Source organism: Budorcas taxicolor, chromosome 5, assembly GCF_023091745.1.
Source record: "Budorcas taxicolor isolate Tak-1 chromosome 5, Takin1.1, whole genome shotgun sequence".
Taxonomy (NCBI): domain Eukaryota; kingdom Metazoa; phylum Chordata; class Mammalia; order Artiodactyla; family Bovidae; genus Budorcas; species Budorcas taxicolor.
The window spans coordinates 18,073,284-18,091,916 of record NC_068914.1 but is presented as its reverse complement, the minus strand read 5'-3'; the positions used below and the strand labels follow the sequence as shown (position 1 = coordinate 18,091,916).

General features: G+C 50.1%; 1 protein-coding gene across 1 annotated transcript in view; it reads left to right on the top strand.

Moving 5' to 3' along the window:
* Window positions 1-18,633, top strand: part of CDH23 (cadherin related 23) — a 388,293-nt gene that overhangs the window by 54,493 nt on the left and 315,167 nt on the right. Inside the window, exons 3-5 of the mRNA XM_052640480.1 lie at window positions 14,229-14,371; window positions 15,343-15,390; window positions 15,503-15,595. Of these exons, the coding sequence (XP_052496440.1) occupies window positions 14,229-14,371; window positions 15,343-15,390; window positions 15,503-15,595 (284 nt within the window). The remainder of the gene's footprint in view (window positions 1-14,228; window positions 14,372-15,342; window positions 15,391-15,502; window positions 15,596-18,633) is intronic.

Below are 18,633 nucleotides of genomic sequence, written 5' to 3'. Positions count from 1 at the left end.
TGTTGCTCACAGTTGTTCTCAGAGACTAAGGGCCCGGGAGGCCTCTGAGTGGATGAATCGACCCATGGTTACCTAGAGAATCAGCCCACCACCTGTAACTGCCTCCCGCTCGAGGCGGCAGGTGAACCATAAGAGGACTGGCCCCAGTAAAGGCATACCTGGGAAGGGGCGGGACAGAGGAATGAGCTGAATGGGAAGGCTTGCTCACCTGTGCTCTCCCAGGTCAGGAACCCCCCACAGAGCCTCGCCCCACCTACCCTTGAGTAGCGGCAGGGCCTCTGCCAGCTGGGCTGGACCCCACTTCCCTGCCAAAACTTTTAAAAACACAAACAGTGGCAAGAGCAGCATTTGCATAAATCTCATTAGAAAAAGTGCAAGTTTCATAAATCTTGTGATAAATTAGCACGATATCATTCTCAACATGATGTATTAATTTTAGGGCAAAATGAATGGTGCTGTGATCATTGTGGGTAATTATGAGTCTCCTCAAAGAGGAAGTGATTTCTAGAGGGACTTTTCTGGCCTCCTTCACAGTGGGAGGCAGGAAGGAGGAGCAGGGGTAAGGAGATATGTGTCTTTCTCACCTGCTTTTCTGATTGCACCTTTCTTAGTTTCCTAGTCTCCTTTCCTGCTATTGAGAGGTGAAAAGAAGCAGCCCCTTGGGTTTGTGGGCACAGGAGATTCTGAAACCAGGCCCTAAGGTCCAAATTCCCTTTGAAAAGAATTCTAAATGACTGGGCCCAGGCCCTTGGGAGGTCCAACCCTGTGGTTCTCAAATTTGTGGTTCCAGACCAGCAGGCTTAGCATCACCTGAGACCTTGTTAAAAATGCAGATTCTGAACCGGAAACTCTGCCAGGGGCCCGTGAATCTGTGTTTTAAACAAGCCCTCCTGGTGCCACTGCTGAAGACTCAAGTTTGAGAACCTGTACTCGAAACCCAGTGATTCTCTACTCAGCTGCACACTGGAATCACTAGGGGAATTATAGCAAAATACTGGTATCTGGGCCCTGGACTAAACCAATTAGTTAAAAAAGAACCCTTTGGGAGTAGGGCCTGGGCATCCTTATTTTTAGAAGCTACCTAGGTGATGCTAATATGAAATCAGGTAGGGGTTCACTGCTTTAAAGGCATAAATTTACTTCTTTTTTTAAAAAAAATATTGGGACTTGGAAAATTTTGAACACAGGAAGGGGCAACAGAGCAAACAAGTTTTTCTTTTTCTACCCCACCTGTGGAATTAGCTTGAGTGGAATGATGTAGCTAGGGACCCACATGTTTGACACTGTGGAGTCCCCTGGAGCGGGGGTCACTGGGAAACTAGCTTCCCCGTTCACCAAGTGAAAGCACCACCTTGGCTGTGATTCCCAGTCTTACAGGCACATTAGAATCACCTGGAGATTTAGAACTTTCCAAAGCGTCGCTGTACCCTAGCCCAGTTAATCACAGCCTTAGGGTGTGGAACACAGGCATGGAGGTTATTTGAAAGCTCCAAGTCATTTCAGTGTGCTGACAAGTTCAGGGACCTGTGAGTTTTCCTATGATGTAAGAAATTGGATTAGACCTGGCAATTGAAAGAATCTCAGGGATCACCTAGATCTTGGTTATCAACCGTGGCTGCCCTTTGGACTCATCTGGGGTTTTGTTTGTTTGTTTGTTTGTTTTTTGAGCATTCTGATACTTGAGTCCCTTCCGCAGAAACTCGGATGTACTTGATCTGGGGGGTATGGCTGGGCCTCTGGATTTGCAGAAATGCCACAGGTGATTCAGACATGTCGCCTGGCCTAAGACGCACAGGACTGAACTGCCCCATCATCTGCAGGAGAGGGACGGGGCGCCCTGACGATGCAGCCTGTTAGCAGAGCCTCACCTTGAGGTGGCTGCTCTCACCAGGGGGCCGTGCTGATAGGCGACAGTAGCCCGGATCCTTCCGAGCCAGGAAGAGTGTGAGTGTTGGCACAATGCATGAGAGGCAGGAGGGGAGCACCAGGGTCCTCGAGCAGGAGGGAGTCAGCATGTGCCTGCAGGTGTTCAGATAATCTCTTCTGAGCCTTTAAAGGCTGGCAGTGCTCTCTTTATTTTAGTGATAATGTCAAGTTCAATTTGCTGTCATTTTTCCACATTTCCTTTTGTAAAGTTAATTGAACAGCTCAATGAATTGAAAAGTTTCAGGAGAAAGGAAAAAAATACCCACCCCACCATTATCATTGTTATTAAATCTGGTAACTGCAACTTGGCTTTCCTGGGCTCTGTGACAGGACTTCAACCCCTGTGAGCCAGGGAGCTGCAGCAAGGACTCAGAAAGGTCAAACAGAATATTCTGAAGCCCCTTTATTCATGGCTATTTCATGCTCAGGTTGGTGTTCTTGAGCAGAAAAGAATATCTAGTCTACCCTGGACCCAGGCTGTCCACCCTGACGAGTCAGGCTCTTCTGGGAGTGTTTCGGCCGGCTTGGAAATCCTTGCCAGTGGGGCTGGGCCATCCATGCCCTTCTGTCCTCCGCAGTGCCTCGGACATATTGTGTGGCAAACAGAATCGCAGCATCCTAACTGGACGGGCCCTTCATGCGGTGTAGTGGGAAGAAGACTGGGAGCCCAGGACTCACCTGAGTGTCAGCTCTGCCACCCGTAGGGGTTCGCTGGGTGACAGTGGACACTTCACTGAGCCGCGCAGCCCCACGTCTCCTTTGGCTTGTTGGCCTCATCAGTAATGTGAACGTGTGGCATGTGTACAGCTACCCCTTTCCCTACTCACGTCACGTGTCTTTAATGGATCAGAGCATCCTCCTGAACAGAGGGATAGCTTTGAAATCCTTCGCCATACAACGCCCATGACCTGGGCATCAGCCTAGCACCTTGGCCACTCGCCATGTTGGACGTGATTCTCCCCAAGGCCCTCTGTGCTCTGGCCATTAACGTCAGCCCCATCATAGTGTCAGTGGGGAAAGGGAGGCTCAGAGAGGTGAGTGGCTCATGCTCCGTTACAGGAAAGTGGAGGCTGAATGCTGTCTGCTGCCAGCCTTGCTAGTTCTGAGCCCCACTGCTTCTGTCTCAACAAAGGGATTTCACTGAGGCTGCCTTCCTCAAAACGTCTGTGTCCTTTGATTCTAGGTCCCAAGTGCCCCTATTACTAAGTGCTCATCATGGGGAAGGGAAAGAACACAGTTCCTCCTCCATCCTGGCTCTGACTAGATCCCAACCCCGTGCTTTCATTCCCAGATGTGCATGTGAAAGGCCAGGAGAAGCATGTGGCATAAGGGATGTGTGTGTAGGCCTGTCCACTGAACTGTTCGCTCCGGGAGGGCAGGGACTTTGGTCTGTTTTGTTCTCTGTTGCCGAAAGTAGTGCCCAGCACAGAGTGGGTGCTCAGGCATTGTTTGCTGAGTGAATGACTGAGGAACTGTAATTGTCTTATGGGGATTAGAAAGTCACCAAACAGTCCCAGCTCTGCCTTGTGTAAGCTGTGTGACTTTGGGCGAGTATCAACCTCTCTGTGGTTCATAAGATCCTAGGGGATTCAAGTACATTGGTGTCTGTGACCGGGCCAAGCAGCCCTTGGCCGTGATGACTCTATCGTGGTTGTGCCAGAAGCAGAATAGCTCTGGGATTCTGAGACTCAGCGTCAGACCCCCTCAAATATTTAATATCTTATCTTTCCTCTTGTGCTTTATTACTTTAAAATAACAGCCATGTGTAGCTCTGGCTCTTCCCCACCTCCAGAGCCTCTGAGCTTACATCATCCTGCTCTGTTACATGTCTCCTTCGGTTCTGTTGAATTAGCCTATCCCCTTGGCCATCAGACACCTGTGTGCGCAGGTGAGCTGGCCACCCCTTCGCTGACTCTCAGGAGGGACTCACCATCTTCCTGGCCAGTGATAGTGGGTCGTGGAAAGCCTGGGTGATGGAGGGGGTCCACATCTCCTACCTCAAGGGTGCTCACCTTCAGGCCAGCCAAGTAACCCAGGAGTCCAGAGCAGCCTGAAACACGGAGGGAGCCTGGGGGTTAGTCTCTGTGGAGCGAGGAGAGGGAAGCCTCAGATTCCCCCAAAAGGCTTTGTGATTAAAGCTATGAGGGTGGTGGAGGGAAGGTGAATTTTGAGTCAGACAGACTTGGGTTCACACCCTTGCTGTGCCACCTTGGGTAGGTTGTTTTACCCCTAGGAGCCTCAGTATTCTTATCTGTGTAGTGGGGATGCTAACCCTTCTCTATGGGGTTTGTGAGAAATGGATGACAGAGAACGAGTGAAAACCACTGAGCATAGTGCCTGGAAAATAGTAGGTGCTAAATTAGTGCTCATTTCCTTCCCCCAGGCAGTTCGTATCATCTGTGCCAAGTAGACTGAGCTGTAGGAAAGAAAGGATGTGAAGAGGGCCTGTGGGCTGTGGTGTCAGAGTTACTTCCTTTATCCAGATAAAGGTGTTCTGATGAGTGTAAGGACACTGGCCAGTGCAGGGCTGGCTTGAGAGCAGGCCCGCCTCACATCTCACGCTGATGTAAGGTGGGGCCCAGGACCACAAGATAACCCCCAAATGAAGCTGGCTCCTCTGAGGTCAAACTGAGTTTAGGACCCCTGGGAGTTAGAGGGAAGGAGCCTGATAGAGGCAGGAGAGCAGGGAGGGGAAAAACTAAGACAAATGAGATTATCCCCAGGAATCCAGGCTCTTAACTGACCTGTCTGATCCCAGAGGGGAGACAAATGAGATTACAGGCTCCAAGGCCAGCCCAGTCTCGGGGAGGGGGGTGCTCATTACATGGGAGACAGAGAGAGCAGGAGCCCCTGGCTCTGCAGATATCAAGGCCAGAGCAGCTAGGTCCTTCCAGACCAGGAGTGGGGGTGAGGGTCTGTCCTGAATGGGGTGGCCCCGTGTAGCAGGCTCATGGCCATGGGGAGGGGGGCAGTGGTTATTCTCAGAAACACCTGGGTATAACCCAGGGCTTATGACCTGGGGTCGGAGGCCTGCTGTCTGCTGCTCCTTACTCACCCATACACAGCCCCATCTCAAGCAGCCAGCTTCCAGGCAGGACCCTTGCTCCTCTCTCAGTAAAGTGAGAAGGGGCTTTTTTGGTTCTCATTTCTGCTGTTATTAGTCCTTGTTTCTGAACTTACCTGTCTGATTCTCTCCCTCCTGACTGCCCTGAACCTGATAGGCACAGGCTGCTGTTAATAGATACTTGGCCTCTGACTGGGAAGTGACTGTAGATCAGGGCTGATGTGAAGTCGTTATAAGCCACAGGTTGCAAAAGGTTTGCTCCCACATGCCTTGGAGGATTGATTAGCAGTGGCTGTATGGAACCCAGTGTTGTGAAGGATCCTAAACTTGAATATAGACTCAAGAGAAAAGGGAGCTGTGATTGATTAGTAATGTCTGCTTGGGTAGGGGAAGGAGTGGGCCAGCTCCTCAGCCCCAAGAGCAGACTGATGGTCACGGAGGGGTGGGGAGAGTGGCCAAGTGTACCCCAGAACATCAGCCTCCAGCTTCAAGGGAGTGATACCTGCTCCCTGTTGTGCAGAGTTACAGACGACAAATCAGGGAGCACAGAGGAGGGAGAGCTTCATGACAGAGGGGGCATTTGAGGCAGGTATTTAAGGGTGACCAAGAGTTGAGAGTCCATGAGAGGAGGAAGGGCCTTAGGCTGAAGGAACAGCCCCAGCGTGTGTGTAGGAACAGACGAGGTCCTGGTGCTTGAGAGGTGGCAGCAGTGCATTGGTCTGAGCCCAGGACTATGGTGGGAACGTGACCGGCCAGGGAGTTGAGGACAGGTTAGGAGGAGCATTGGCTGTCCAGGAAGGAAGTTGGTTTGAATTCCGTGTGAACTGTGGCAGGTGTCTGAGACAGGCATGGCACAGTCAGAGGCTTGCCTTCAGCAGATGCTACTATGAGGACGAAGCACGGTATACTCTCCTTACCCTTAATTCATTCTGTAGTGCTCTCTCCATGTTTGGGAAGCATAGCCTTCATCCTTCCCCCATCCAAAACTTAAAAATAATATAAAAAGGCCTTGCAGCCTGCCACTTCCCTGCCTGAGTTTCTGGCCCACCCCTGGTCCAGCAGGTAAAGACACAGCTCCCCAGGAGTGCATGACATGCCAATCCCAGGCCTCACCCCTCAGTGCAAATAACAATAATAACAATAACAGTCATCTCAGCTAGCAGCATGGGCCCAGCAGGGCTACAAAGGAAGCTGTGATTGTCCACCCCTTGCCAGGAAGATGGATATGGCCTGCTGCTAAGGGGCTGAGGCCACTGTGGGGATGTGTTTCCAGCCCTGTGCCTCCCAGGGAGGGGCATTTGCAGTCTGCTGGACAGATCCCTGCCCTGACTAGGGTTCCTGGCCTCCAGAACAGGGTTCACTGCCCAAGGATTGGGTACTTGGGCCCTGGGATAAGCTACACTGCCAGTGACGGGGTACATGGCACCCAAGGTGGGATACACTGCCCAGTATGTGATGCATGGCCCCAAGATAGGGTACTTGAACCCAAGGTGGGTACATGATCCCAGGATGGGGTACCTGCCTGCCAGGATAGAGTCTTTGGCCCCAAGAATAAAGTACATTGCCCCAGATGACCCCCAGGAGAGAGTACATGGCCTCAGGATAGGGTACAAGGCTGTCCCTGAGAGAATGGACCATCAGCCAGTGATGCCTCAGTATGCTTCCACCTGCATCCAAAGCCAAGTGCTTCTGGTTTGGGCCTTAGTAGGTTTTGATTAGCCGTGCTTTTCTGGGTCCATTAGTGTACATAATTAAGAGGTGGTTTGCTATATTCTCTTCTCTTGTCGTGGCTCAGAGATCTTTGTGACTTTGGGGGGCTGTCTTTCTCCAACACCTCTTGGCAGTTGGCAGCATCCATTTATTAATCCAATGACTATTTACTGAGGGCCTCCATGATGCCAGCCCCGTGTTAGGCTTAGGGATACAACAGGGAACATGACAGGCTAGGCTGCTGCCCCCGTAGAGCTAACATGAATGTGTGTGCGGGGAGGGAGGCAGATGGGTTGGGACAGGTAGTCAGCAAGTCAAGTGGATAAACCAGATCATTTGAGATGAGGTAGGGGCTGTGAAGACAGTGGCATGGGGTGTGAGGACACAGAATAACATCTCTTTAGACAGACTCTAGCTATATGATGGGGTATGTGAGTTTCCTTCTCCGAGAAGGGAACTCACGACCTGAGAGGTGAATAATGAGCAGCATATAGTGACCTCAGGCTGGACCATTCCTGGCAGAAGACACAACCAGGGGGAATGTCCTGAGGCAGCTACAGAGTGTTCAGGAGCAGAGGCAAGACCACGGCAGAGGCAGGGGTGAGTCCAGGGGCCACTTTGTGAGATGCAGTGAGAGGACTGTCTCGAGTTGGGTCACAGCGGCCTTAGATGTGATCTGGTTTAAGTTTGGGTTCTTTTTAAAAAATTGTTTTAGTTGCGGTAAAAGACACGTAACATAAAATTTACCATCTTAGCCATTTTAAAGTATACAGAGTGTCAGGTATGTTCGCAGTGCTGTGCAGTCAATCTCCAGAATTATTTTCATCTTATAGAACTAATACTGAACCCTGTAAACAACAACTCCCGTCCCTCACTGTCCCCAGCCCCTGGCAACCACCCTTCTAGATTCTGGCTCTGTGAGTGTGACTGCTTTAAGTATATCATGTAAGCAGAATAATACCACTGTTGGTCTTTTTGTGACTGGCTTATCAGCATAGACTTAGCATAAGGTCCTTGGGTTTCATCCACGTTGTAGCATGTGTCGGAATTTCCTTCCTTTTTAAGGCTTAATGATTTTCACTGGACGTAGGTGCCCCATTTTGTTTATTCATTCTTCCATCAGTGGATACTTGGGTTGCTTCCACCTTTTGACCATTGTAACTAAAATGCTGCTCTGAACATGGGTATACAGTGATTTAAGTTCTTCAGGGTTCCACTTTCCACCCATGAGGTAGGCTGAGCCCTCACCTGGGTTGGGTTGCTTCAGGGTGGAGGGGGCCAGCCTCTCTGGGTTACCCTTCCCGGTGAGGTAGGGGAGGCCAAGATCGGAGAATCCTCCAGAAGCACCGATTGAGCTGAGAGCCCTAAGACTGAGCCTTTAAATCATCCTGGGGCCAGAGGAGCTTTTCTCTGCATCCAAAATGTGAGCCATAAACCAGGCTGACTTACAGGCAGTACTGACTGGTCTGGTTGTTTATGGCCAGCATCCTTTCTGATTGGTTGATGCCTGTACTGTGCCTGTTGTTAAATATTTGAATATCACCCTGCTATAAACCAATCTCAGAACTTCTAAACCTGGCTGTGTGTCAGAATCTCTTGCAGGGAGAATGGAAGCTGCTTTTTAAACGTTCACACTCTAGGCTCCCTCCGCAGCCTATCAAGGAGCAAGGCTTGGGAATCTGTATTGTAACAAGCACACTGGGTGATCCTGATGGCATAGCCTTAGGGGGTCTTATGAAGCAGAAGCAGGTCTTGTGATGAGAGTTCAAGTGCAAATAGTTTATCAAGGAGGAGAGTCCAGGAAACACAGGTCAGGGAATCAGAATATGAGACTGGGAAGAGAAGGAAGTCATAAAGATGCTTCATCAACCAAGTCACCTCAGTGGGCAAGTGGACAAGAATCCCATGGGGGAATTTCAAGAGCTGGTTTGGAAAACAGCCTTTGAGTTACTCCCTGAGAGATGAGGGATCTAGGACATTTATCTACCAACTCTTTATCTGCCATCTTTTACCAGTTATTCATTGAGTGCTCTACCAGAGGCATTAGTTCCCTGGCATAAACAGGCCTGTCCTGTGTGTGGTTGAAGCAGTGTCTGGTGGTCAGAACCCTTCAGGACTGGCGATTGGCGCTGAGGCTGGTATGTGTGGCAGTGGTATGTAAGGCATAGTGGGCAGGGTACCAATGGCATCGGCTATGGAGGACTGCCGAGTTCCCATCACTCCACACACAAGGAGTGGTAAGCCCCTGTGAAACAATGATTATCCTTCTTACCACTGAGGAGAGCTTGAGCAAGCTCTGAGAGTTGGTGATAGACAGAGAGGCCTGGCGTTGCTGCAGTCTATGGGGTCGCAAAGAGCTGGACACGCCTGAGCCACTGAACTGCCTGACCACCAAAGAGAACTTCAAGTCTCATCCATTGTTGGCAGAAATGTAAATGGTGTGCTTACTATGGAAAACAGTTTGGTGGATCCTCAAAGAGTTAAGAGTTTCTATAGGACCCAGCAATTCCACTTCTAGAAATATACCCACCCTCAACCCAGCCCCAGAATTTAAAACAGATATTCAAACAAAAACTTGTCCACAAGTGTTCATAGCAGCATTATTCACAGTAGCCAAAAGGGGGAAACAACTCAAATGTCCATCAGCTGATGATATGGGTAAACAAAATATGGCATACCATACAGTGGAGTAGTTGTCACAATAAGGAATTAAGTACTAATATATTAGCACAGGGAACTCTGGTCAGTGTTATGTGGCAGCCTGGTTAGGAGGGGGAGTTTGGAGAGAATTGATACATGTATATGTATGCATGTCTGAGTCCTTTTGCTGTCCACCTGAAACTCTCACAACATTATTAATCACCTGTACTCCAATAAAAAATGAGAAGTTAAAAATACTAATACATGTTACAAATGATAAACCTTGAAAACATTATTCTGAGTGAAAAAAAACCCAGCACTTACTGTATGATTCTATTTATATGAAATATCCAGAACAGGAAAATTTGTAGAGACAGACAGTGTGGATTAGCAGTTGCCAGAGGCTGGGGGAGGAGGGAATGGGGGGGAATGCTAACGGGGATGGGTTTCCTTTTGGGGTGATTAAAATGTTCTGGAAACAAACAATGGTGATGTTTACACCACATTGTGAATGTACTGCATGCCACAGAATTAATTAAAATGATACACTTTATATTATATATATTTTACTACAGTTAAAAACAAGAGCTCCAGGTATTGCATAGCCTGAGTTGCAGGATGCACCGTTTCCCAGATGGGAAACAGTGCCAGGATCCCACAGCTGGAATGGCTCTCCTGAGGGGCTGCTTCCGGGGGCACTGAGTGGGATTTGGGCCCCACAGCTTGGCCTCTTTCCTGTCTGAATGGTGCAAACAGAGGTTGCTGGAAGCCTCCCTAATGGGGAAATGAGTCCTGTGTCCTGGAGAGCCAAAGCCAGGCCTGGCTTCTACAGAATGGCAGGCTAGCTGGGTGGGGGAGTATGTGCCTAGCAGGAAAATTGCGGGGCGTCTTGTCTTAAATATAATATTAAATTGGCACCTTTAATTAGTACACTTAGAAAAGGTCACTAGCAATTACCTGGGATACAAAGAAGGCGTGAGCAGGCAAAAGCCCGTGAGGAAGCCGAAAAGGACCATTTTGAGCAGCACATAATTGAGGGGAAAATGGATAAAAGTCCAGAAAATTACAGGGTGGGTGACAGCAGCTGATGGCCCCATCCCTGTCCTGCCCAGCACCCCCCTTCTTGGGAGAGCCTGAGCATCAGGCCTGGGAGAGCCATTTGGGATACTGGGCCAAGTTGTGTGACCTTGGGTAGGGGGCCAGTGTGGCCTTTCTGGAATCCCATGGACCTGCTGGGAGCTTGGCCCCATATTCTCCACCTGGGCTGGGCCCTCAAGGAGGTTGACAAGCGAGATTTCCAGTCCAAGGGGCTACCATGGACTTGCTGATGTATTGTGGACAAGCAGGGCCCCCATGGGCCTCAGTTTCCTCATGTTGAATCTCCCCAAGGCCTTGGGAAGTAGCTGTATTCCTCACATTTTGCCACTAAAGGACCCCTGAGGATATCAGAAAGGAACCAGGTATCCCCGGAAGTCAGCAGGAGGCTGGAAATTCTTTTATGGTTTTAGATTATAGCTTTAAAAATGAATTAAATATTATACTTGCATTATATTCCCATTTGTCTTAGTATAAAACAGTTGCTTGTCACCGAGTGACACAGATGCTTTGGGGAGATGTACTTGGTTTTTCTATGACTTCGCATGTCTCCTCCTTCCCCTCCTAGGAAGGAGCACTGTAATGGGAGTCTGGAAACTTGGGCTTAAGCCCTGACTCTGTTGCTCAGTGTTTTACTTTGGGCAAATTGCTAAATGCTTCCAGTTTTTCCACTTTTAAAATGGGAAGGGAACTCCCCAAAAGATCTGATTTTTTTGCTCCATGATTCCACTCCTTCCACTTCTTACCTCCTCTCATCACCTTGGATGCTGCCATGTCCTACTCTGATGTGTGATCTTAGAGAGCCTATTTTGCCTTTCTGAGCCTCAACTTCCTAATCTGTATAATGGATGGGGAAATGACTACCAAACAGAGTTGTTGAGAGGATTTAGTGAAAGAACCCATGTGAATGGGCTCGCATTTCATGTCTGGCATTTCATAAAAGCCCAATGCTTGCCCAGTATCTTCTTTTTCTGAGTCACTTAGGGCCTGATAGAGTCATGTCCATGGACATCCTGAATCTTGAGTTCACATATCAAGTGTTGAGATTTGTAAGACTGTGGAAACAAATGTGGGCACTGGGCCAGAATGCCTGGGCTTTGAAGTCCTACTCTGCCATTTGCTAACTGTGTGGCCATGGTGAATTACTTAACCACTCCGTTACCTTATTTGTTAAGTGAGGAGAATAACAGGAAAGATTGAATTAGATATTACACAGAAATCCTTAGCCAAGTATCTGGAATGTGGTCAGTGCTCCAGAATACGGGTTCTCATTGTCATGTCAGAAATTCTTTCCAAAGTTGACTTAGAAAAGCTCATCAGCATTCTTTTCTAAATAAAATCCCAAGTTTTGAATCCTTCCTTCCTTAGTTAGATCATCAGAGCTATTCAGTAAATATGAGAGTCAGTATATGGGGCAAAAAGAGTGTCCATCCCATTTTATAGGGTAAACGGAGGCTTTGAAAGAAGTGATTTGCTGAAGGCCATGGTTCCAACCTAACTACTTTGAGGATCAGATGGAAACTGCAGACCCTCCCTGCAGAGAATGACACATTGTACACTCAGAACATTTTGCACAGTTCTTGGGGATTTAAGGACCTCTTGAAGCTACAGTCACCACCTAATCCAATGCCTGGGACCTCCTGGTTTTAGCACATCTCCTGGGACATGCCTCAGTTCAGTTTAGTTCAGTTGCTCAGTCGTGTCCGACTCTGCAACCCCATGGACCGCAGCATGCCAGGCTTCCATGTCCATCACCAACTCCCAGAGCTTACTCAAACTCCACTGAGTCAGTGATGCCATCCAACCATCTCATCCTCTGTCATTCCCTTCTCCTCCTGCCTTCAGTCTTTCCCAGCATCAGGGTCTTTTTCAATGAGTCTGTTCTTTGCATCAGGTGACCAAAGTATTGGAGTTTCAGCTTCAGCATCAGTCCTTCCAATGAATGTTCAGGGTTGATTTCCTTTAGGATTGACTGGTTTGACCTCCTTGCAGTCCAAGGGACTCTCAAGAGTCTTCTCCAGCACCACAGTTCAAAAGCATTGATTCTTTGGCACTCAGCTTTCTTTATAATCCAATTCTCACATCCATACATGACTACTGGAAAAACCATAGCTTTGACTAGATGGACCTTTGTTGGCAAATATCTCTGCTACTTAATACGCTGTCTAGGTTTGTCATAGTTTTCTTCCAAGGAGCAAATGTCTTTTAATTTCATGGCTGCAGTCACCATTGTTTCCATTGTTTTGCCATGAAGTGATGGGACTGGCTGCCATGATCTTAGTTTTTCACTCTTATCAAAAGGTTCTTTAGTTCTTCTTCACTTTCTGCCATAAGGGTGGTGTCATCTGCATATCTGAGGTTATCGCTATTTCTCCCAGCAATCTTGATTCCAGCTTGTGCTTCATCCCAGAAATAATGAATGCCTCAGTCCTAGACAAACTTGGGTGGTTGATCACCCTACCTGAAGGCTCCCTGAGGGGACTGCTGTGAACCCCAGGGGAAGGTGACCTACTCTAACACTTCTTAGGCAGGGTTAGGCCAGGCATTCTGATGTCCAGGGTGACCTCTGGCCAGGGCTTTGTCTCTTGGTGAAGGCAGCACCTCAGTCCTCTAACTGTGGACAGGAGCTAGGCTTTGTCACCTGGTTTTAGACTGGAGTCCCCTGATGCTGCTGCATATCTTCCTAACCTCTGTGTACTCCAGTGTACACCACCTAATCACTGTTGAATGAGTGCCAGGTTTGTAAAATTTTCTGAATTAGAAAATATTGCTTCCATTTGTAAAAGACAGAAATCCAACTCTGCTTAGGCAAAAAAAAAAAAAAAAAAAAGAGGGGGTGATTTATTTATTAACTCACACGGCTGAGCAGTCCAGGAGATAGTGCTAATATCACGTATGCTGCTAAGTCACTTCAGTCGTGTCCAACTCTTCGCGACCCCATAGACGGCAGCCCACCAGGCTCCGCCGTCCCTGGGATTCTCTAGGCAAGAACACTGGAGTGGGTTGCCATTTCCTTCTCCAATGCACGAAAGTGAAAGGGAAGTCGCTCAGTCGTGCCTGACTCTTAGCGACCCCATGGACTGCAGCCGACCAGGTTCCTCCGTCCATGGGATTTTCCAGGCAAGAGTATTGGAGTGGGGCAATTCTCCAGTGCCTTCTCCAATAACACGTATAGTTGACTGCAAACCCTCAAACCATTAGGAATCTCTCTCCATGTACCATTTGGCTCCGTTTTCCTCCTTGTTGGCCTCATCCTCAGCCAGGCTCTTCCGGTGGTGCCAAAGATGGCTGCCAGCAGGACCAACCTCAATGGAAGAAAAGCACCTCTCTCCTACTTGTTTCCGTAGAAGTCCCAGGTTTGGCTTTGATTGGCTAGTTTGGGTCACATGCTCATCCCTGAACCAATCACTGCAATCAGGGAGATGCTGTGCTCTGATTGGCTAGGGCTAAGTAGCGTGTCATCTTGGAACATAAGAACGGAAGGGCTGTGGACTTGTGCTCATCTGAGCCACATGGAGAACCCTTTCTCTAAGTTAAAAGAAAAGAGGACAGGTGGAAGTCACAGAACAAGGTGAATGATAGTCCCCTGTTAAACACTGTGACAAGTGACCAGGGCAGAGGCGGGGAGCCTGGCGTGGAACCAAAGATGCGAAGAGGTCCTGCAGCAGTCGGTGACCTGCTGGCGGTCTACTGGGCGACTGCTCCCCGCAGGAACTCAGCTACCTGAGTAAGGTGCTCAGGAATGGACTAACCTCCTGTTTTTGTCCTCTGCTGTCCCCTGTGGGTACTTCAGGTTCCTCTGTGACCCAGTTGCTGGCCCAAGACATGGACAATGACCCCCTGGTGTTTGGCGTGTCTGGGGAGGAGGCCTCCCGCTTCTTTGCTGTGGAGCCTGACACAGGCGTGGTGTGGCTCCGGCAGCCGCTGGACAGAGAGGTATGACCCGCCTCGACCTCCACCCCAGTCCTTCCCTAGGGAGGCAGGGGCACATGCAAGAGGAAGATGGCATATCGTCTTCTCACCCTGAAGCAAAATCTTCCTGCCTGAATGGTGTCCCTCTTCCAGGGCCAGTGCTGATGTCTGCATTTGGCTTTAGAATGGGGTGGTTGGGAGTGTCTCCAAGTAGGGGGCAACATGGGGTAGGCAAGAGGGACAGTGACCTTGGGTACATCCCCTGTAGGATAGTGGCTCCATGGGAGCCATGCTTGTCGTTTCCATGTGTGTGAAAGACAGTGGCTCAGTTGTGTCCGACTTTTTGGGACCTGTTAGACTGTAGCCCGCCAGGCTCCATGTCCATGGTATTTTCCAGGCAAGAATACTGGAGGGGGTTGGCATAAACCAACACAATTCTGTAAAGCAACTAAAAAATGAATTAATTAAAAAAAAAAAAAAAGGAATACTGGAGTGGGTAGCCACTCCCTTCTCCAGGGGCTCTTCTCAATCCAGGGATCAAACCCAGGTCTCCCACATTCTGTGCCGTGCCCCCCCCCCAACCCACAACAAATGTTCCCCCAAAGGATATTTTCCAGAGACACAGGAACTGATGACAGTAGCCTTTAGCAAATTAAAGTAAGGGTTTGAGCAAACCCACCCCCCTTTTCTCCTCACATTGAAGTGGCCACACTTTGCTTGAGATCACACAGCAGATTAGAGACAGAGCCCAGATTAGAACTCAAGATTCTTGACTTTTACTCTATTTCTCTTTTATGGGAAAGATCCATATTCCGAACCTACTTCTCCAATCCAAAAGTCAGTGCTTATTTTGTAGGGAAGCCTTCAGCCATCCAGTGCCAGATCAGCTCTTAGGGCAATGCTGGAGGGTCTCCACCCCCACGTAGGGCTCTGAACTCCAGGCCTCAGCTCGCCTCTCTAATTCTGTTCTCCTCCCTCCCTACATTTTCTTTCAGACCAAGTCAGAGTTTACAGTGGAGTTCTCTGTCAGCGACCACCAGGGGGTGAGTGTCCCACGAGGCCCTTGCTGCCTGGGGAGGCAGGGTCCCTGGGCCTTTGGGTGGAAAGAAGCCAGAGGCTGAGGCCGTCATTAACTCCCCACACTTGTCTTGCCAGGTGATTACAAGGAAGGTCAACATCCAGGTCGGGGACGTGAATGACAACGCGCCCACGTTTCATAATCAGCCCTACAGTGTCCGCATCCCTGAGGTAGGTGCCCCCGGCTCACACTCGAGGGACATTTGGGGTCTGCTGCTCTGGGGCTGCCTGGTAGTAGACTGATGCTGGGTGAAGGGCAGCTCCAGCTCCTTCTCTCCTGCCCGCTCATCAGCCCGGGCATCTGCTCTGGGCACATTGGTGACCAAGCCAGTACCTCTGAGGGGGCTTGTCTGCTGGTTGCAGAGAGCAGGTTGGTGGGAGCCTCATGACTGAGAGAGGGCCCTGGATAAATCCCTGAACTCTGGCCAGAGTCAGGGACAGGACAGAGGTTGCGAGAGGCAGGTTGTACCTCATTTTTTCCATTCTCAGCGTGTGGGCCTTGGACATGTGGGTTGGCAGACTTGAAACCCCAGGCCTCCCAGCTTTGGCCAGAACAGTCCCCCCAGCATGCAGGGCACATGCAGTGACTGGAAGGGGCTTTCTTTCTTGAACCCCATGCTCGCCCCGCTGGCTCGCCGGCCGTTGGCTCCTCTGGGTCGTCTGTGTACTCTGAGTGTATTTGCATGAGTGCTTGAGTGTAAAACCAAGCCATTGCTGGTAATTGAGAAGTACAAATTATTGCATTACGAACGGTTCGATTATAAGCTGGCTGCTGGCCCCAGGGTTCTCATTGCTTGCTGTCCCTCTCCCTGGTGGCTGATGGCAGGCTTCTGGGCTGGCAGTTAGTGATTCAAAGACCTTGAAGGTGGCGTATAAAGAGCTTCTAACTGGGTGTCCCTCAGGCCTGCCCTAGGGGCTCTGATTGGACAGCTGCAGTAAAGGAGGGAGATGGTGTCCACTAGGGAGAGGCAGGCTGCCCCTGTGGCACTGGAGTTCTCGCCCCTTTATGTCATTGGATAAGGAAACTGAAAGAGCTCTAGAAAATACCTATTTAGTTTATAGATGAGAAAAGTGAGGCTCAGCGTGGGAGAGTGACTTGTCTAAGGTCACACAGCTTTGACGTCCAGCTTCCTGACTCCCAGGGCAGCCTCAGATGCCTCAAGGATGAAGAAACCTGGTATCATGCCCCCATGTTCCTATTGTTGGCCCTCCTTACTCAGCTGTGAGTCAAGGGTCCTATGCTTGTGCCAGAAGGAGGACCAATGTGCGGGTGAGGTACACCGGAGGTGCTCATGCCCTCCCTGAAGGAGTGGGACACAGGGAGAGAGACCCTGCAATCCCAAGCACAGGGGCACAGTGCCCTGAGCTGTGGCCGGCATGCCTAGGATTGCAGCTTGGCTCTGGGCCCCTGCTCATTTGGAAGTCTCCCTAATTTAATTAAGGGTCTCTACGTGCCAGCCTGCACTCCAGGCCCAGGCTTAGAAACCAAGGGCATGGCTCAGAGTTAATGAGCCTTGGACCCATTGCTCAGCTGCCATCCTGGCAGGCATGTCAGCGCTCTGCCTTCCTTCATAGGAGCAGCAGACAGCAACAATGGCAAGGGGATGAGGGGTCGCATCCCTGCTCTCAGCCCCTGGGCTGGCGCCAGCCTTTCCTATCTCCTTTGCCAGGAGAAAATGTGACCTCCAACACTGCCCTATTGGAATCCCCCGGGATTCTCCAAAGGCCTCTGCCTCCAAGGAGAGAGCCTCTTCAGTCGTTCATTTATTTAACAAATATTTATTGAATGTCTGCTGTGAGCTTGGCACCATGCCAGGCTCTCACTGCACAGAGACCTGGGAGGCCAGAGGAGTATATAATGATGGGAGCCAGAACCAGAGGCCAGAGACCCCAGGCTTAGCCCCTGCTCTGCCCCCAGATTTCTGGGTCCATTAGGGCATGTCATTTAACCTCTCTGGGCCATAGTCCTCCTTCTTTAATAAAAGCAGAGGACAGGTGAGATAAAATGGCCTGCCTCCTGCCCATCTGATGAGGAGAGGGTGGGCCAAGAGGGGCTAGCTCGAAGGACACACAGTCCTTGGAGGCAGGCCCATGTGGTTTACTCACCTGCATGTAAACCTCCCTGGGTCACTTCAGTGCCTGATATTCGATGCCCTGCTCAGGGCAGCTTCATGTAGCCAGTGGGGATGTGGTGTCAGCTGGATGGAGGCCTGGCCACTCCTGACCCAAGGTGGTTTGGCACTTACCAGCCCTGCCCTGGCGTGGGTCATCTGAGCTAGAGCTTAGCTGCTGGACTTAGGTCGCAGCTGGAGTACCAGTTAAAATTCTGCTGGTCCTGGCCCAGGCTTCAGCCAGGGATCTCCTGCTTACATGGTGGTCACCCTGGAAACCCCAGGCCCTCGCCCTTGAGAAGCATGACTCAGTGGCAGAGGCCTTGTGGCTGTGAACAGGGTGAGAACACAAACCAGAGGAATGGGGAGGGGGCACTACAGACCCCACAAGGCATCAGTCCTCAGGGGTTACCAGAGCAATCAGAGAAATCTCGATAGGCTTCCTGGAAGAGGTGGGTTTCCAGGAGACGCTCGCCAAGGTGAGCAGCAGAGTTCTTGTGTCACATGGTGGGAAGAGGTAGCCTGGAGGTCAAGACATCTGGGTTCTAGTGCTAACAACTAAGACTTTAGACCTGTTGCTGCCCCTCTGATGGCTTCAACTCCAACAGCTTGTTAAGCTAAGGCAGTTGGCCAGGTCCCTTCCAGGACTGACGTTCCATGGTCTGAGCAGGAATTCAAAGTGAGTGGCTCCTTCTTACCCTCCAGTACTTCGTTATTCCATGAAGGGCTGGCAGAGACCTCCAGTGGCTCCCTCCATCCACTTAGCTCCTCTCTTGGCAGTCCCAGCCACCTGCATGTCATCACTAACCTTCCTGACCTCCACTCCCCCGAGCCCTAGGGGCCTTCATAATATTGGGGTCTGTTGTGCCCAGAACCCTGGAATAGGCATGAGGAAGAAGTTACAGGGAGGTAAATTCTAGGTCTGCATAAGGAAGAATTTGCTGATTGAAACTTTCACAGTCTCCTCCCCAGCCCTGCTGAGGGATGTACTGAGCTCCCCATCCCTAAAGTTATGCGAATAGAAGCAGAAACCCGTGTTTCAGAAGCCATCGAGTGCTGAGTATTGGAGAGGTGATGAAGAAGAGGCTCCCAAACACA